This window comes from Euprymna scolopes, chromosome 16, assembly GCF_053919585.1.
Source record: "Euprymna scolopes isolate OS-2025 chromosome 16, ASM5391958v1, whole genome shotgun sequence".
Lineage (NCBI taxonomy): Eukaryota > Metazoa > Mollusca > Cephalopoda > Sepiida > Sepiolidae > Euprymna > Euprymna scolopes.
The window spans coordinates 7,855,286-7,877,108 of record NC_136497.1 but is presented as its reverse complement, the minus strand read 5'-3'; the positions used below and the strand labels follow the sequence as shown (position 1 = coordinate 7,877,108).

General features: G+C 35.7%; 1 protein-coding gene across 1 annotated transcript; it reads right to left on the bottom strand.

Moving 5' to 3' along the window:
- Positions 1 to 322: 322 nt before the first annotated feature.
- On the bottom strand, positions 323 to 1,105 carry LOC145296290 (uncharacterized). The gene has a single exon (XM_080142489.1). It carries the CDS (start codon positions 1,103 to 1,105, stop codon positions 323 to 325), a length of 783 nt encoding a protein of 260 aa, XP_079998615.1.
- Positions 1,106 to 21,823: the final 20,718 nt, after the last annotated feature.

The following is a 21,823-nucleotide window of genomic DNA, read 5'->3' as shown; positions in this document are numbered from 1 at the left end:
TGAATCTTTCTTTGAATTCGTCCGCTAGCATTCCCCGGTTAATTATTCTGGCAGCAGCATTGAATGTGCGAGCGTTATCCGAATAAAGGTGCGTGGGTATTCCATTCGCGTTCGTGAACCTAATGAATGCTTGAATAAATGATTTTACAGTCATAACTGGAACCAGTTCCAAATGCACAGCCCTAATACTCATACATGTAAAAAGAAGAATGCACATTTTGTAATCTCTTTCTTGTCCTTTAACATAGATATGACTGGTAAAATCCACACCATTATGTAAATAAAGCCTGACAAAATTCACTCGAGGGGCTGGTAAGTTGGTCTAATTTGGTACTGAGAAGGAAACAGCATTATATTTTTTACACTTCATACAAGTACCAACCACATTTTTAATAGCCTGTCTGGCTTGTGGTATCCAATAACCGCCTAACCTTATTTCATTCAGAGTAGTGGCTAAGCCTAAGTGTTGGCTTCTCTGGTGGTATTCTTGAATGATCAATTTTGTCAGGTAATGTTCTTTTCCTAATAAAATAGGATTCTGTATTTCATATGGGTGATATTCAGAGTTTCCTATTCTTCCTTTTGATCTTATGATGCCTTTGGGGTCTAGAAAGAGATTCAAGTTTTTGACCAGTTTCGGCATGCTCTTTCCTCCAGGGTCTAGCAGGAAGTCTAACTCTCTTGAAAGGGATTGTTTTTGCATAGTCTTGATCAGGTAGGCTTTTGCCTGTAACATTGGATCCATCTCCCTCTTTCTTAACCTGTTGACGAATTTAAATACCAGTGAAGTCACACTGATCAACTTACTCAAACTAGAAAATTTTTCCAGTTTGATTTCTGATATAGCCACCTCATTCTCTGCGGCATAATTTACTGGAGCACTAATCCGTTCCATTTTAGCCTTAGAAAGGCAGCTCAATTCACGATGGCACCAGGAGGATTCTTCTTGCTTTATCCATTTAGGTCCCTCATACCAAAGAGAAAGTTTTTCCTTACATTTTCTGATGGTCAAACCTCTGGTGATGTAATCCGCTGGGTTTTCAATTGTCGATGCATACTTAAAGTTGACTTTTATGTTGAAATCACATTTGATTTTCTCTGTCATTTGAGCTATGTCCTGTAATCTATGTTGTACAAACACGTTTTTCGTTTGGACAAAATCGGACAGAATCCAGGACAGAACCACCTAAGCATCCGTGATTACATAGACATCCTTAATAGTAATGTCCTTTAGTGACTCCTTTATAAAAGGGAGGCACTTCACGGCTAAAAATACCGCTAGAAGTTCTAACGTCGGGAGGGATTTTCCCTGCAGAGGAGACATTTTTGCCTTTGCAAAGACCAAGGATGAGTTCCCATCCTGTACAGCGTACACCGCAAACCCATATGCGGCTTTAGATGCGTCGCAAAAGAAAAATAATTTGGTATCCTTTCCTTCATCTAAAGCTCTCCTTGAAAATGATACAGTGTTTAACGCGGACAGATCCTTTGCCAGCGTTCTCCAAACTGAACTCACACTTTGAGGAACCACATCATCCCAATTTAATTTTTGTTTCCATATTTCTCTCATCAAGAGACGACCTCGCACTGTCACAGGTAGATAAAGAGACAAAGGATCAAATACCTTAGAGGTCTCAGACAATATTTTCCTCTTAGTAAACGCCTCCACGTCGCATGATGGTGGGCAAACACTTATTGAATCTTGGACAGGGTCATATTGATATCCCAACACTTTTTCCCAACCAGAGTCGAATCCTGACAATGTTCCATCTGCCTTCATTTTCTTTTGGAGTGTTACATAGTTGGAATTGCAAGATTGCAAATCAAAATTTCCTTTCTGTAAACGTTCTCTCACAGTAGTATACAAGGCAGATAGGTTTTCTGCATTATTTGCAGTTTTCACCAAGTTATCCATATAAAAATTGGATTTCAATGTTTCTGAACAGTCATCCAAAATGAACTTATCCGCATGAAACTTTAATACATAATTTAAAATAAAGGGGCTTGCATTGAAGCCAAATATAATGGTTCTGTACCGGTAGCAATGCAAGTTTTCACCTTTCTTTAGAAAAAAGCAAAATCGATTACGATCCCTTTCAGATGCCAGCCGAATCATCAGAAATGCTTTCCTAATGGCAGCTAGCAATGCGTATCGGTTTGTTCTGAATCGGATCATCAATTTTATCATGTCTGCCATCAGGTTTACTCCAGGATATGCTGCTTCGTTCAATGATACCGAGTCCTTATTCTTACATGAACAATTAAACACTGGTCTCACTTTGGTAGTAGTCTGGTCAGTTAGCTTTAACACTGGCCTATGAGGTATCCATATATAATCTTTAAATTGTTCAGGTGGCACAATTATCTCTTCGATAATGCCCTCATCTTCTTGTTGTTGAAAAACTTGCAGATAGTGATTATACAAGTTTTTCTTCTCCAGATCTTTGGTAACCCTTTCTAGAACTTGAATAGCAGCATTGTGATTCGAAGGTACTGATTTTATTTTATCTTCATGCCACTAAAGTTGCACATGATAAAGACTATCTTTAAATGTGATGGAATCTCGGAATTGCTTAACTTTCTCTTCATCCAAGGTGGAGAATTTCTCGTCAGTGGGTAATCCAATGGATTCAAGGTTGAACATGTTCTCCAACCCTCGCTGGACATTACTTTCTTCGAACCAATTTTTTTAAAGGGTCTGGGTAGGATTCCTTTGGGTGAACCACATAATTGATTCTGGCAGGTGGAAGTTCAGGAGTTCTAGCCAACACTTCTGCATAATTAATCTGTGTTCTTTTTTGGTTTTTAATCTGGTGTTTATAGAGAAAAGAACACCTGTTTCCAAAGGGGATTAATCCTTTTTGTGTCTCGAATGTCACTCCATACATGCAAGGGATTACCTTTAAAGGTTCCAGGTACTGGATTGCATCGAGTCCTAGTAACCCATCTATTATAATCAAATCCTTCTTGGCATAAAACTTTGCAGCCAGCCTGCGATTTTTTAAATTCCCAAGAATCTGTGCAAGTCCTTCAAGGCGATAGGATAAGTTCAACTGGGTTGCTAGAATTGGGAGAGTATGAGTTCTCCCAGTAACCAAATTTAATCCCACAGAGATTTCCTTAAAATTTTTAGGACTAGTGCCTAAAAAGGTTTTTACCTCCATTTTTTTATCCTTGGCTAAGGAGAGGCAATTCAGCTTTTTTAAAATTAAAGTGTCAAAATAAGTCCGTTGACTGCCAGTGTCCAACAGGCAGTTCACCTTTACCTTTTTCCCCTCTTTTCACTATTATGCCAATTATGGGTGACAGGAAAGCATCATTATAGCCCTTTGCATGCAGGCAAGTATCAACCTGCATACTTCTTGTAATGGTTGAGCACATAGCAGTTATGTGTCCCTTCGAGTTGCAATGATGACAACAAATTTGTCTTGATGTTTTTAATGGACACATATTCCCCAAGTGAGACCTCTTTAGGCACCGAAAACAGAGACGCAACTCTCTACACCTTGTTATCCTTGCTTCATGAGTAGAATAGCTGACACAATCTTCGGACAAATGTTTATTCGTTTTGCAAAATTCACATTTTGCCTCGGATATTAACTTAGTATTAAAGGTTTTGAGAGACGAGGTTTCAATTGTCTGCTCTGGCTTAAACTTAGGTTGGAGTCGAGTTTTGGCCATTAGTATCTTGGTCGGCTTTCTGGCAACCAGCATCCGTTTTACTATACTTAGGGTTTCCTGCAACAGTGTAGACAATGTTGGGTATGAACTCCCGGAAATTCGTAACAGTTCTTCCCTTATTTGAGGTGGGAATTTCGTAAATAACACTTGTGATATTATTATCGCTCCAGCTGACTTATCGTCATATAAGTCACAGTTATAAGAGGCCCTTAGTTCCCACATATCTGCCTGGGTCTTGATCATACATTTTTTTAATCCTTCCAGGTGTTTGGGATTGTCCAACTGAAAATCTAATATTTCCTGAATTATTTCCCCTCTTATCTCCTCCTCGTCTAAATACTGGTCATTCAGTAGCTTCAGGGCCATCAAGTAACTTTCGTCAGAGGGTGAAAGATGATTTATAAGTTGGAGTGCTCTGCCTTCCAAGGAACATCTCAAAAAATAGAGTTTTTCAGTGTCAGACAGAATGGACTTGGCACAATTTTCAAATTTTGTCAAAAAGTCCTTGAAGCTCCACTTGTTGGTCTCAAAGTCCTTCTCATCAAAGCGTGGTCCCTTCAATTTTAATTTGAATGGTTCCACTGAAAATGAAGAATGGGCTTTTGGTTCGAAGGGTGGTAATCTTTCAGTGTTTGGAGTAACCGGGTTCTCCTGACTTGGAGTAGAGTCAATATGTCCTTCCATTAAAGTGGCTGCTGGGTTCTCACTCTGGTCAGCTTTGTGCAGAAAACTTAAACGTTGCCTGGCTTCATATTTGAAGCGGAAGGAAGCTAGACTTAAGCTTGCCAACGCTTCTGCTTCTCCCCTTGCAGCAAAGTGTTCCTCCATGCCAAAGGAGACTCCTTCCAGCTCTTCTAACCAGTCCTCTATTTCACGTTTAAATAGAGAAACCACTTCTTCAGAACTCTTCTCCTCCTTTTCTAACCCTTCCAGGGTAGTCTGTATTTTTCGTTGAAGAAGTTTCTGTTTCAGCTTCAGTTCCTCCATCGAGACTGAATCCTCCATGTTGTTTATTCCGACTTATCTCGAGAATAATTAAATTCTAAAGTTGGTTGAAATTCACAGCCGGACCTTTTTCGTTGCAATGTGTCGATATTTCCTACCGACGAGTGGGGGGGGGAAGACGTTTAACTTGCAACGAAAAATTACCTCTTTGCTTACAAGCAAACGTATTCTTGTAAATATAACGCGCTGTTAACAGTTGTCGTACCGGTCTGATAGATCTCTAACAACGATAAGAACAAAAAAAACTACAACAACAAGCCTACAAAGGTGACTGTTTTTATAGTCTCAATCTCTCGTTCAGCGAGATTGAAACGAGACTGGAATGTCTATTTAAGCTATAAGGAATAGACATCCTATTTTCTTCATTAACAAACACCAGGCCGGCCCGTTCACAGCCATGAGTGTCTTTCCCTTCCCACCGAACCACCCTCGGTAAGTCAATCAATTTAATTATCACAATATATATATATATATATATATATATATATATATATATATATATATTGTATCTGTAAGGTGTACTTGTGTATTGTATCGTTGTATTGTATCGTTTTTGCTTATATATCAGTCCAAACAAGGCACAATGCTAATTTGACACTACTTGGCTACTATTTTTATCAGATTTTCAGGAATTTTCGTTCACAAATTACAGTCTGGATATTTGCAGTAGAACCGGTTTCCTTAAATTCATATTGTAGTTCAGAAATACGTAAGTATCTACAAAGTGATGGGGTTTATAAACGACTCAAAGATTATAATCAGTAATGAGAGTACTGAGGCAATAATTTAGTGGCTCAGTTTGTCGACAGAACTTCTGTAAATTGGTACCATATAATTCATTTTCCAGCTGTCAAGCAAGCAAGATTCGGTAAGCCATTTGTTGAAGAGTTTGGAGACAACTGGAGAAACATCAGCGGAGTATTTATAATTGAGATGAGATAAAGCATACATGCCTATGATGTGTCTAGATTTTTTGTGTTACAACGGATTTGTAAAAGGGGTGATTGTTAGATCATAAATGCGGTTTCTGTATGTAAAGGAACGTCTGGTGAAACTGAGTTGGAGACTAACTGTTATGCAAGCATTTTAGTACTATTTCGGGACATATTTTCAGGAATACTATGTAGGGAGTTGAGTAGCGAGATGTTTATTCACATTACACTTGGACTTCTGCATGTCAGTATTATCAATAAAGCAGGAACCTGAACGGGGAATCCAAACTTTGTCAGTTTGAGGGAATAAACTATTTGAATACAAAGTTTTCTTGCATATAGAGGTCTCTACACTGTAGTGGTGAGATGTTCCGGCTTGACGGGTGTAAAGGTTTGTTTATGTCGAGTGGACACAAGTGCTTAGAATTAATCATAGCATTGTCCAGTTATATACTTGTAAAACAACCACAGGAATAAAAAAAATCGTCGATGAGACAAAGGTTGGGGTCTAGTTCAGAGTACAGGAACTATTAGGTTTTAATCCTTTTAGAACCCTTCTTGGAGTGAGATATTAGTGGTAGATGCACAAGCCTATGTGTGGAGACAGTATTCCATGGAAGAGGAAGCCCATCTTTTTCGCAGCAACTTTGACAATGCTTTCGATATATTTGTTTCTATTCATGCTGTCTGTGAATGTGTAGTCATGGGGTTTGAATGAAAAGTTTCAAGTAGTGTATCATTAGCGTTAGTCTTGGAGAAGGGTTTTAATAGTTTAAGTAAATTAAGTTTAGTCTTAGTTGCGTTAAATGTTATCACACAATCATGTCTCTATTCCAATGCAGGCGGATGGCTTTTTCTCATGTATCAGCTATTTCATTAGATGTGTGTTAAGTCGTTTCCCCTCGTGCCTCTTATAGAGCGTGGTATCATAAGCAAATATATCCACCTAAAAGACAATTTTATCAAGGAAACCATTTGTGACTATGAAGAATAATAAAAGTTCAGGTTCGACCCCTGTGGCATTCTCGCATTCATATCATGTTCTTTTGACGTACGATCATCGAAAACAACCTAACTGTTTCTATTATTTAAAAATAAGTTGATTATGTTAAGTATTCTCCCAGTAATACAATTTGATTTGATTTTACGAGACCATGGCGCATTACGCTGTCAAAACAATATATATTAAGGACTACTAGCCAGCCTACACAGTTTTATCCAGTGCGTGGTATATACGTTCAGATATTACAGTTAGGATATTTGCTGTAGACCGGGCTTCCTTGAATTCATATTATAGTTCAGAAAGAAATTAAATATCTACACCCAGACCAACTCTCACAACACGATAAAGGACTCAAAGATTTGGTCGATGTGAAAGATGAAACAAATAGGGAAATAATTGAGTGGCTCGGTTCTTTTAGTACCACATAAGATAGGAAAGCAAGATTCGGTAAGCTGCCTGTCGGAGACTTTTGAGAGAAAAGGGGGAAACATCAGCGAAGTATTTTTAATAGTATAGTTGAGATGAAATAAGACACACATGCCTTTGATGTGTTTACGTGTTTTATGTTACAACGGACTTGGAAAAGTGTGATTTTCAGAGTATAACTGCGGTCTCTGTTCAGAAAAAAATGTTATGTTAAAGTGAGTTAGATATAAATCGTTATGCAAGACTGTTAGCCTTCTCGGTTGCCGTGCAAATAATCTCATCATTCTTGGATAGTAGAGGCAATTGTTGACTGTTTATTATTTACCACACTGCTATAATGTTGTTAGAAATCACGAGTTGCTAATCCCGGTCACGTGATACGTTTTCTGGTCGTTTCTCTTCGCTATGGTTATTTTACTCGTTTATATACTTTTGAGGATTTGCACATGACTTATGTCGGATACGATAGCTACACAACGGAGAAGAACGTGGTTAGCATAAGGGTTATATTAGGGCATCTATGATTGTGATCCTGATGGCTTCCTTGTTAGACTTTTAAAAGTACTTTGTCGTTTTGAACAATCGTTCCTCAACAAGGTTCGTGGGTTAAATGTGGTGTCTATAAGTATAACAATATGGTCAGCATTTCAGTGTGGGCAATGGGCATTACTTACACAGTTCTCGGGAACGGTTTACTTACTGTTGTCACCATTTAGAATTGCCCGGAATTGATCTCATAATAAAGGCTCAACCTTGCTGTATTATATCGTTATTAATATACAATCAGACCAACATAGGTAGTTACGTCATAATGGGAATGGAAATATACAGTAAATACGTGTAAAATATCAGCCGCATCTGTCTAACCATATAAACCAGGCGAATTACTATTGGAGACATCAAAATCACAAATACATGGCGGTTAGTAGACAAAGAGAGTTCTGTGTCTATGGTGTCAGGAGCGTGATTTATTTGAGTGCAGCTCTATAAAGAGAAAGACCCGTAGAGAAACTATAAGTAACAGACGTTTCCTTGCAGATTAATCTAAAGAACAGGAAAGCCTGATTGTCTTATGGTAAACGTTTATAAATTACAAGTCTGTGCATGTGTCTATTTGAGCTCATATGGAAAAGTGACATATTACCGGATAAACTTGTTTTGCTTAGCGTTCAGATATGTGAAAAGTTTGTTAGGAGAAATTATTTTACATCGGTTAAGTTCTAAGGCCACATATATTTGTAAATATGAATGTAAATCACAGAAGGGGTGAATCAGTTTTGGTTAAGTGTGCGTTTGGTTTTATATATGTTTTATCAAGCCACCATTTGATATAAATTTTAAGTTTTAGAGAGAGATATTGGAAAAAGTGGATATGGATAATACCACACATGCAACACAAGTAGACCATCGGCCGTTTTCTAGTCCACAGGAGTGTGACTTAAGGAAAAGGGGTCCTTTCTCATGTGCAACACGGCACTACATACATATGGATAGTATACACCTGATGTTAAAGCAGCTTTTCTAAACGCTAGCAAAGAGTTATAGCTACTATAGTGCCAGTCGGAATACTACAGCCTTGAAACTCTCAAACAAAACTGGCTAAGTCCAATAGCATGAACAGATGTGGCAATCAGGATGATGAGTTTTAAGGGAGGAGGAGTAACTAGAGCAGCGTTCTAATCAGAAAACAAATTACTGGGTGTCGCTTCTCAATTCCTGTGGTCGCACCTTTGCGCTTGCCTAATAGGTAAAGAAGGATTATGGAAGCCGGGCAATAAGTGGAGCCTCTATACTCCCTCAGCAGTTTAGGTTTGCTAACCTTTAATTTTTTGGAGTTACTAGCCTTAGGAAAGTTATCCTTCGAGGCTAAGTAGGCGTCTTTCTTCCGTTTATTTGGTGGCAAGTCTATGAAATCAGTCGCGTTTGTTTAATATCAGAGTTTCCTTGTCCTAGACTTATAACCTGACGTGACCTTCGGCCCATGTAAACCGAAAATAGTTGTCCGGTGTCTGGTTTGAAACCAGGTATTTCTACGCCCTCTCGCGGGTAAGCGTTGAGTTAATACTATATATAATAAGTATAGCAATGAAGTCATGTTCTTGCTCTCCTTGTAAAGTACAAATGATAAGTGAAGGAGAGGGAGCGTAAGTATAGGCACTGGATGTAAATTTTAAGTTATTGCCTGTTATAATGAAAGGATAAATAAAACATTGATTAATAAATTATTAATAGAATGAGAATAATGGGTGAAAGTGTGATTCAAAATGAAAGTAGAATGTCCGATTTGATTTGAAGACCAACATCATTATATATAAGTCAAATAAATAAATAGATAGTAGCTATTCAATATAGATACTTAAAGTATAAATATAAACTGATTAGTAAGTATTAATGTAATATAGATTATAAGTATACTGTAGGAATAGTATGTGACTACCTAATATAGATATGAATATAAATATAATATAATATATACACACATGTATATATATATATATATATTCAGTACCCTCATAAAGTAAAAAAAAATAGTTACCCCTAAACAATACTTACAAATGAAAGGTAACAGAAGTCTAGTGGTGTTCGACTTCGACTGATAAACTGAGTGTTCAACGTTCTAATCTAGGTTGTTCCACAAATTACTTTAACTTACCATGTTAGTGTACTTCCTTAACCCTCGTTATCTTACTAAAAATGCATCTGACTAGAACAATATCGGGAAAACGAATGCCAACAATAGAATCTTCTGATTCCTAAAATATGATGATTAATAGGTACCAAGTACCAGGTATGCAATTTTTTAACAGCATAGGAGGTTTACAACAGCATCGACAGTTTATTGATATGGGTGGTGTATCTCTGTATTGTATCCTCGTGGTTTCTATGTGTTTTTTATCTGTATCAGGTATCTGTTTTATTCTATATGTGTATTGTATTCTTGTGATGTATATGTGTATTTGATACATATCTGTGTTGGATATCTGCTTTTTTTATCTGTGGTCTATATGTATATTGTATCTGCGTAATGTATTTGTATGCAATTTGTTGCCTTTTATCTGTGTATTGTGTGCATATTTTATCTGTGTATTGTGTGCATATTTTATCTGTGTATTGTGTGCATATTTTATCTGTGTATTGTGTGCATATTTTATCTGTGTATTGTGTGCATATTTTATCTGTGTATTGTGTGCATATTTTATCTGTGTATTGTGTGCATATTTTATCTGTGTATTGTATCTCTGTAAGGTGTATGTGCATTGTATGTCTGTAATGTGTCTGTGTATTTAGCAGGTGTATTTTATCTATTATTTTCATTTATGTACTATATTTGTGCCATGTATGCGTGTTTTTTGTATGTTGTATATGTCTGGTGTATCTGCGTATTGTATATGTATACTGTGTCTGTGTATTCTATCTGGGTGTTGTATTTCTGAATGATATGTGTATATGGCATCTAAGTAATCTATCTGTGGATTCTCTATGTGCTGTACTTGACTATTCTATCAGTATATGTGTATCATATCTGTGTATTCTATCGGTGAATTGTATATCTATTCTACAAGTTTATTTTATCAGTGTAATTCATCTGTGTATCATACCCGTGTGTAATACCTGCGTATTCCACATATGTATTGTAACTATATGTGCAGTGTATGTGTGTACTATATCTTTAAAGTGGTTGTCAGGTTCTGTGATGATACTGAATCATTTAATACAAAGTCAATTTCACAAATAGTTAACATATTTTATTAAAAGAAAATTACATCAGATGTTCAAAATATCTTTTGATCTATTTTTTATACATCCTTCATCATTAAGGATGGCTTCCCATGTGGCAGGGATATCTCTAGAGAAGATCCTAATTTACCCTATATGTGCTTCAGGGTTGCACTTGCTAACACCACTGCATTTATATTTGCCCTCTATCGGCCCCACAGCAGCGGAGTTACTATCTTTAAGAGCATATCTGAGAAAATAGACAACATATTGTCTTCACATCCCTCGGCTAACATCCACATCTGTGGTGACGTCAACGTCCATAACGTGGAATGGCTGACCCATTCAAATAAGACAGATGATGAGGGGAGGTTTTGTCATGATTTTGCCATTGCTTATGACCTCACTCAGATTGTTCGCGAACCCACCCGTGTGCCCGATACACCCAATCAATATGCAAGCCTCTTAGACCTTTTTCTTTCAACTTCCCCTGAGCTATGGTCATGTACCGTTCATTCTCCTTTAGGATCTTCCGACCACTCCGTCGTATCAGTTAAGATAAAAACAAAATGTAAGAAGCCATCAGACGTACCCCTCCACCGTACTGTATATCGATACTCTATGGCTGACTGGGATAGCTTCCGTACATTCATATCTGATTTACCTCTGCACTCCATGTTTAAAAAGGAAGTGTCCTCTATAGTATCAGATCTGACCGAATGGTTAATTGTAGGCATAGACCAATTCATACCATCTAAAAAATTCCAACAAAAACCTAACAGCCAGCCATGGTTCTCCCCAGAATGTGCTGCTGCTATCGCGCACAGAAATCACTTTTTCCATAACTACCAACGTAATAGATGCACTGAGACTAAAGCTGCTTTCAGGACTGCCAGCAACCACTGTAAAAGAGTAATAAAAAATGCAAGAGAGCTATATGCCCAGTCTGTTAAATCCAAGGTAGCTGATCAGCGGCTTGGTTCCCACCAGTTTTGGCAAATAACAAATAGGATCCTGAACAGAAGTGTGCGTTCTATCCCAACCATTATCAATGGACCAGAGGTTATCTCGTCAGCGTCAGACAAGGCCAAACTATTTGCAAAGAACTTTGCAGATAATTCTACCCTATGCGACGAAGGCCATCAACTCCCCATATTTCCTCCTATAACACAGAACAAGCTAGGTAACATACAAATATCCGTGCATGAGGTCGCCAAGCTAATAAAAAACCTAGATTCCAGTAAAGCAACTGGCCCTGATGGCATCCCAATTATAGTGTTAAAAAAGCTTCAACCAGAACTTGCTCCCATACTTACGAAACTATTTAAGCGCTGCCTTAATGAGAAGTGCTTTCCGACTCCCTGGAAGACCTCATCAGTTTGCCCTGTATTTAAGAATTCAGGTGATAAGTCATCTCTCTCTCAATACAGACCAATAAGTCTTCACTGTGTTATGAGTAAGTTACTGGAATCAATATTAAATAGAGAAATAGTCAACCACCTCAGCAGGAATAACCTTCTTAGTGACACACAATATGGTTTCCGCTCTGCTAGATCTACCGCAGATGTGCTGACGGTTATATCCCACAGGATTAGTGAATCTCTTGACAAAGGCTTCCTTTCTAGGGCAATTGCTCTTGACATATCAAAGGCCTTTGACAAAGTATGGCATAAGGGTCTACTTCACAAGATTTCCAGCTACGGTATAACTGGAAATGTTTTCTCAATTATTAAATCATTTCTCTCCGATAGGCTCATAAGAGTAGTGGTAGATGGACAAAAATCGGAGGCCTGCAATATAAATGCTGGAGTCCCTCAGGGGTCAATCCTGGGCCCAACTCTCTTCCTGATCTACATCAATGACCTCCCTAAACACATACTTAAATCATTCGTTGACATCTATGCTGATGACACGACCATCTACGACAACACATCAAAGGCTGTAAATGACGAAGTTCTCTCGGATTCTCTCTCCTCTGAACTCGAGCGCGTGGTTCAGTGGGGGAAGATGTGGCTGGTTACCTTTAATGCATCTAAAACCAAACTCCTATCCTTACATCATCAACGCTCTGATCCCCAGCTGGCATCAATTGTGATGGATGGCTCTCGTCTGGGTGAGGACCCGTGTTTTGACAAGCTTCTAGGTTTGACCTTTACTCCTGATCTGAAATTGAACACGTACATCAAGTCTGTTGCCAAGTTCGCAGGAAAGATGGTGGAGTCCTTCTACCGCTCCAGAAGATATCTCACTACTGATGCAATTCTCTATCTATATAAAAGCCAAGTACGTCCAAGGATGGAATACTGTTGCCATATCTGGGCAGGAGCTGCCAAAAACAGCCTATCATGCCTTGACAGAGTACAAAATAGACTTCGTGGTTTAGTGGGGGATGCCCTTTTCTCTACCCTGCAACCCCTCTCCCACAGAAGAGACGTTGCGAGCCTATCCTTGTTTTATCGTTATTTTCATGGCAGGTGCTCGTCTGAACTCCAATCCCTGGTCCCCCCTCGCAAAACTTTCACGGAAAACACCCGTCTAGCTGAATCCACTGTGAAAAATTTCCCCCACTCTATATCTGTGCCTAAATCAAAACGCGGATTTCATGAGCAAAGCTTCTTTCTTAGAATTGCACGCCTGTGGAACTCTGTTCCGTCTGCCTGCTTCCCTCCGGACTACAACTTGGATGTCTTCAAGTCTAATGTTAACAAATTCCTAATGAACCGCCCCCCTAATTAAACACTTCATAAAATCTACTCACTAACGTGATGTACTTGCAATAACCCTTATCCCTGAGTGGCTTCCGGGCCTTGATAAGTGGTGATCACTGTGTAAAAAAAAAAAAAAAAAAAAAAATCCTGTGATATTTTTTCATAAAGTCAATAAATTTCAATTAAAATATAAAATTCCTCATGTCATCTTTCAAAATCTATCCTCTGAGTCCATAGATGGGCAATAATTATTTTTTCACGCGACCGCATAAAAAATTGATATGATTATTGACGGCCAGACTCATATATTTAAAGTAGTGCTCCCTGGTGTGTATTAGAATATCTATGGAGAATAGTAAATTCAATATTGAATATCTAATAATAAAAAACACGGAAATATAATATCATTATTTACAAAATACTTTTAAAAAAAGAGTGGTTGGTGTTCAAAAATGTTCTGATGACTACTTTTAGATGTATCAAGTCAAAAAGATTGGAATTGTTTCTGACAAATCAAAATGATTTCTATTGCATGCACATTCGTTAAGACAGTGAAATTAGAGGAGTTTTATTGCTTAAGGTTTGGACAATGTTCAGGTCGGTTTTAAATAGTTCCACATGAAAATAATCTATGATAAAAGCTTACATTGATAAAAGCACAGATAAACTTTATTTTACATAGTTCTAATGTTAGTAATATATGTTAAGTTTTTGTAATTTTTTAAAGTATTAATAAATGTTAAGGTTTTGTAAATTTTTTAAAGAAGTAATACATGCCAGCGTTTTGCAAAGTTTTTTAAGTAGTAATATATGTTAAGGCTTTGCAATTTTTAAAAGCTATATGTTAAGGTTTTACAAATATTAAAAAGAACATGCGGTAGATCGAACCCTAATTTTACCTAAAAATAAAAAGTAATACGCTTCTGTGAGGTTTTATTACTCTGTATGCTTTAAAGCTGGATAGTGTAGCTGTCATCGTGCGGTATGTTTGGGGGATTATATGATTGCTCTTAACAATTAATTACATGTCTTTTTGTTTGCTGTATTATCTATATTATATTTCTCGTAGTCTATCTATCTGCCGGTATGCTTGTCTGGTGTTTCTCCGAGAATTATTGGGTCGATATCGCTAAAAATTCGAATAGTACTTTGTGTTTCTCTCAGTTACTTTTATTAAATCAAAATTATATAATTTGGTTCAGATAGGGTGACGCATCCTGGCAAAACCGACGCTTTGTCCGCATAGTTCTGGAGATTACATAAACCTCTGAAAGGTGCTGTATTTTTTATTGCATAAATTAATAACAGGGAAAATTGTGTAAGCATGATAGGAGTATATCTATGGAAATTCAATATTATTTCATATGTTAAGCCAACATCTACAACCCACAAAGGGTCGAAATAATACTAATAATAGACCGTACTATTTTTATAAATTGTCAAGATAAATTTTACTTTTACAGTATATTTGTTTATTAAAGTGTTATCTAAAATTATTAATTAGTTTACGAATCTCTTATTTTCAAGTTAATAATGGTTTTCTGATTAATAACTTAACTGTTATGTACTCATCGATATAACGAGTGTATAAGCAGTACGAAAACTAGTCTTTTTATAATCGAAAAATGATATACCGTGTTTATATATATTACCGGTACATATTGAACGAGTCTTTACAATGGTAAAGGTCTTTTATGGTGTATGACGTTAATCTAATAAATTTTCAACGTTTGTACATACAACATAGTTTGTTGCGTGTGAAATGTTGTGGTCATCTCTAAGATGTTGAGTCTATACAACATTTATGATAGGACATATATAAATACGGGCAATACAATGGACGAAACAGAGTTTGGGGGGGGTACATTAGCTAATGGGAAAAACGTGATGTGTCCATCTTAGCCTTGTTGTAACGATATTCGAAAAGCTGCAAAAAACTCATCCGCAAGAAACCAGAAATCTCGGCTGGATTTTCAGCAACTTTCTTTCAGATGTTGCCCTATTGAAAAGTTGCAAACTGTATTAATGTCTACATCACATCTACATTGACCCGAAAGCGTCTTCGGCTGTTTTGACCAATTATCAACGAGTCGCCCCCTCTAGATTCTCGATCTCAAACTGACTTTCAATTCTGAAACCTACCAGTATAAAAACTAAACATATTCCTTCTAAAGACGTCATCAACATGTATCACTCGTGACCATCGCGTAATGTATGTCATGTTTCATGCCTATCAACTTTTCAATACTAAAAATTCCCCCTTTTTTCTAATGTCCCCTCTATCATATTTATATTTTTGGTACATTCCAACGTTAACATTCTACTTTAAACCCATACGTTGAGGTTACAAAGCGCTGCCCCGAAACACCATATCTATTTCATATTTTGATGAACTTAAATAGCAATGTTGCTATATTACACATCGCTATAAAAGTCATTGTCTGTCCGCTTGTTTACGGCACGTAATTTTAAAATATAACATTTTCATTCATTAGAACACAGATGAAAATGGTCTTCTGTTAAGAATATTTGTTCCATTTGTTGTCTGTTATATATAAACATCTATCTGTCCGCCGTAATATACGTTTCAATATTGTTTAATTCATGCAAATTTCGTATCTATTATCATAGCACCAAATATTTATTGATTATTATATTGTACCAAATACATAGTAATAATTTCGACAGTTCCAAACATATGATGTTAATGCCATCATATAGAATTGAAACCAAAATATTTAGCTCTCTAGTGATATCCAGTGTTATCTGAGCTAAGTCTACATGCATATCAAAACTTACAAATTAACTGATTTATATGTATAAATGCATATAAATTCATATGTATGCACGCGTAGACGAGAACTTTAAGTCGACTTACGCTTGGTAATTCCCAATTGTTCAATTTTTTCCTCTTAGCAGCTATTTTAAGTGCTAAAGGCAAATCGAATTTGTTTGTCAGGTCTAAATCCTTTATATGTTAGGTTTCAGGTCTTTAGACAACGAATTGTTATTGTACTTTGATACGGACTGTTCTTCATACAAACAGACAAAATTACTTTCATATGTAAATTTTGATAAAAGTAAAATAATTATTTTTAAAACAAGATATTGCAACTTAAAATATTACTAATTATAATGCAAATAAACACAAATATAAATTGATGACGTGTAGGGTCAGAACATATACTACACTTTGCTACCAGCGGAAAGTTATATTGATTTGATTTTGTTTGACTATCTTACAACGAATCGACTCATATTGGGATTATTCCATGTCGCATTTAATACAATTACTTGAACACAAATTGATATTTTCCGGTGTAGATAGAAATTGTGATTTTATAAGTGTCTTATAGGTATTACTTTCTACACTACATAAGTAGATCCTCTGGGATTTGATCTGGGAATAACTGCTTCACAAGATCACATCGTTGCTTGTTATGCTTATAACGTACCCTAGCAAATATTAGGAGTTATTTCTTGTCTGTATCTTTAAAAAGTTGCTTTACTAAATAATGTAATCTAGTTTTATTTTTCTGCACAGCTTGCTATTATTTTATAAAAATGTAAACCAGACTTATTCTCTCTTTATATATCGTATAATTCTACACAATATTTAGCGATACTATGTTTTTGTAAGTAAGGTTAGTGTATATCTATCAAATGGAGAACGTTATTAGATACGATTAATAAAGTTTAGAACACTATAAAGATGTAATTTTTGTTGTGTTAGAAAAAAGATTTAAATAAATATTATTTGCTAATTCTCTTTAATCAACGTGGACATGCTTAGTAAGGGTTGAGGAACACTATCTAAAGAATTCTTACAAGGATTAAAAGAGATAAAATTAGGGTAAAAAAGAAACGTCTCTAGTGAAATTTATAACAGTGCTGATCGAAACCATTTCGGATTCAACCCATAACTTTTTATATGGATGCTGGAAAAATTATTGTGGTCTCTTTAGATAATTCTGAAAAACAATTCCAAAAACTAATGCAATCGATCAGGCCAAAATTTGTATTTTGTTATTATTCATACCAATTTCGTAACATTTTTTTATATAGGCATCACCACTTATCAATGCCAAGATGCCACTCGAGGATAAGGGTCAAAGGGTGTACACTAGAAATTGGACAATATAGTAACCGTTCGTAATGGAGATTCGGTAAATTTGTTAACTTATATGGAATGGCTCATCAAAAACTTGTTTACGTTAGACTTGAAGACAACCATATTGTAGTCGGCTGGAAAGCAGAAAAATGGAAAACAATTCCATAGGCATACAGTTCAAAGAAATAAGCTTTTCTCATGGAATCTACGTTTAGGTTTAAGCACAAATAAAGAGAGGGGGAAATTAGTGATTGTGTTTTCTGCTAGACGGGTGTTTCTTGTGAAAGTTTGGCGAGGGGGGACCATAGAATGGAGCTCAGCCGAGCACTTGCCATGAAAATAACGACAAAGCACGGATAAACTCGCAACGTATCCTCTGTGAGGGTGTATATTTTTTGTGCGCGTCTATCTACATGTTTATCGTCTAGTGGTAGAAAATATACGACAACAGATACATTTTTACAACATGTAACAACAAGGAAAATTAACATTTCTCTGTGGGTTTAACACAAAACCGATTGGTGAAACATCCTTGTTCCTTTGCTTGGTCTTGTTTGACGGATCTTCAGAAACAAGACAAATAAAATTCATCATACTTAGTCAACAAATCTTGAGTCGTTTTGAAGCGCAGTTTATTACAGATGTTTCACACATTGGAAAGATATAGCATTCTGATCCCCCTACTGGGAACCATCACCGTCCGACTCGATCCGTTCTCGCTCACGCTCGATTCACGACTGATAAAATCGTTCGTGTTTTTTTTCCAAACTATACCTAAAGTCTATGTCACTTTAAAGTTACAGAAACTTAAGACTACGTAAGACTTTAGAGGTCAACCTATATTAGACTTATTGTTTGTTTTTAACATTTTCTAATGTTAAATCACCTTAAATAAATAATTTTCTCTGTAAATATTTATTATGCTATGATAACATTCTATTTTACAAATACCACAACGATCATAGCAATCGTCGAATAGCAATACCTTCGGCGTTATCCTGCTAATATCTTACACAATTACTTCTTTCTTACATAATAAAAAACGTGTTCTTCTGGTTTGTTGAGCTTTACAAAATTAATGTTGGCAGTTCACGCATGCTTTATTTCACAAATTACCACACTCGTAACAGGCTGAAACAAGTCAGCAAGCTTTCATTTGTCATTGAATATAATTACAATTTCCCAAAGAACGCGTTTAATAATTCTTTTAATTTTTATTTTGTTAGTTTCGAATCTTCTTCAGTAATTTTCTGAAATACATTTCTCATTGCTTAACATTAAAATAATCAACAAAAAATGAAGTGTATATGAATAAAAATCAGGTTCGTATATTATAGAGCGCTCATAGTAAAACAATATTTAAATATAAAACAATGTATCAAGATATAGTTTTGTTGAATTATACTTTAAGATAGTTTAGTCTTTTTCTACATGGTTTCAAAAGTGCATTCGCCATTTTAATTCAGATGGTTGTAAAATGTAAATTCTTTTATTTAAAAATCTGACTTTAGTCCAATTTTGTCGTCAACAAAGACGTCCACTTTTCGTCCAATTATCTAAACATCATTTATAATTAGTTAGTACAGGAAAAACAACACATTCTCTCTGCATATTTATGTTTTTTTCTGCTTTAGACATGAAACCGAACTATCGACTGAAGAAATCAATCTTTTTATTTGCATATTAGTTGACTGCTATCCTCATCTTTATAGTTGTTGTTGTTTTACCACGTTTCGGCCAACTCCTCCGCTGGTCTTCCTCAGATGATTAATCGCGACTCAGTCTCGTAACTGTATTCCCTGTAATTACTGCCTTCCGTAGTTGTTGTTGTCTCGCCACGTTTTGGCCAACTAATCCTCTGGCCTGCTTTGGGTAGGATTGAAACCGCTATCCTCAGACAATGTCACCTGGATACAGTTATGAGACTCAGCATTCCCATCCTGATTTGAAGTCTTACAAAAACCAGGTGTGTTAGTAACAACATGGATGATAGTAGAACAGACAAAGAAATTAAGAAGTCAATGTGAAATGTGAGATTATGAAGTATTAATGCAGTAGAATGTTACTGAATGAATTTGACAAATAGTTATCGAGATCCATAGTGGGGGGGGGGGCGAAGCAGGAACATCAAAACATAACCGTTGCTATCATTCTAAAAATACATTACAGATACATTATTGAAGCTTATCATGCCCCACTTATAAATAGGGCCTTAATTGTCATATTTACTGGATGATTCTTTTAAGGCTGATTGAAATTAAAACTAAAAACAATAAACAGCCCGAACACTTCGGTAATTAAACAATCTTAAAGGGACGTAACTTTAAAAATTACCTTTTTAAATGTAAATAAATGATTTATAATTTTCAAGATAATTTACCAAAACTTTTTTAATTTTTAAACATTTTTTCTACTAAAATGCATGTTTACACTTCTGTATTAAAATAAAAACAATAAAAAATTCGAGATCAAGACTGAACTTAAGTGATTTTCATTGCATCCGCGAGCTATTGTTTTTTGAAACTCTGCATATATTTTTGCTAACAAATTAATTGTATTTATTGAATTTTATTTTTATACATATTTTTGTATAAGAAAAATGGATAAGAAATGTGTAGCATTTTGTTTGTTCTACTAGATATGATACAAACAGAAATATGTTAGAATTGTGAAATATGATGCTGTATTTATGAGTGAGCCATGAAGTAGCTATTAAAAGTGGGCCGGGTTATATTTACGGTTTAGAAATTAAGAAACTGGTAGGGGGAGTTGGTAGAAGTTACTGAAGTAAATCCCTCGAGTAAAAACGGTGTGGGCATGACGGAAACTAGAAAAATAGAAATGAAAAATATAAGTAAAAATAAGACCATGAATTGCAAATAAGACAGAAAATGTCATTTGGAATAAATAAAGCAAATAAATGACATATTCAAAATTATGTTAACGATGGTTTGAAAAGAAGATGGAATGTGTAATGAAAAAACATCTACAGAAATTTTATCTTTGAATGCTTTTTGTAAAACACTAGAATCTTTGGACTCTTTGAAGAAATATGGTGAAATCTTATATAGAATTGTACCGTAATTGATGGTAATTTTCTAATGAGACACTGACGTTCCGCATTTTGTTTGGTGTACTGCACCAACTGCTGTGGCTATAAAGTCAAAGCTGGAGTTGCCTCTTTGGATGCAATACAGGGTAGGTAATAAGATTACCTTGGTTATCAAGTCCGAAGCAGATGGCGGGCAATACGGTCGGAGCTAGCGCAGCAGCATCTGTTGGCGGAAATATGTTGTATTTCATCCATTTATGAGAGGCAAACCAAATTTTTCATCGCGGTTTAATACCTAAGCCTTTTCCTTTACCAAGGTATCCACAAGGCAGTTGTGTTCGGGAGTACCTTAGACCTGTTTTTGCATCATAGTGCTTATATTCTCAATAAATATATAGAGAGAGAAAGAGAAAAAAGAGAAACGAGTTAGATGCATCTATCTATCTATCTATCTATCTATCTATATATATATATATATATATATATATATATATATTTATATATATAATAGCAGAAGTACCCGTCGTTGACTGGGTTCAACACCAGCCTACAGAAAATGGACTGTGATTGATGAAAGTATGATAGGTTATGAAAAGGAGGAGGCTGTAAAAAGATGGGTTTTGATACTCAAAAATTTTACCCTAAGAAAAATATGATGAAAGTAAAGATAATTTTCGCGAAAATATATTTTTTAATATCAACTTTGTTTCCATTCGTAGCCAAGAGTGACCAACAAAATGATGTTTCCTTACAAAGAGAAAATGTTATATATATATAATAATAATATAAATATACAAGAAATAAATGTTACTATAGTCAATTGAAGTTACTTGTATGGTAGAAAATTCATTGGTTTGTATTTTTAAGTAGTTTTTTAATTCACGAACCGGTTTAAAAAAATCAAAATGGCAGCGACTTTGAAATGGGGAGCCCCGTTTTCAATTTGAAGGAGGAGCAATTGAGCATTCTGTGTTAAAAATTTAAGAGAGTTCCGTTAACGTAATGAATATTTATAAACATATTTTAATGTTTGCCGTTATTTGTGCTTGGGAATATTCGATTATGGCATGTGTAGTTTATAAAAAAATGTATTTAAGTAGTTATCGCTTCAAATTTCGTTTTAATTTCGGTTCGCTGAAATTATTTCAAGTAAAGAGCATTAAAAACTATTTCAAAACAAAACAAAAA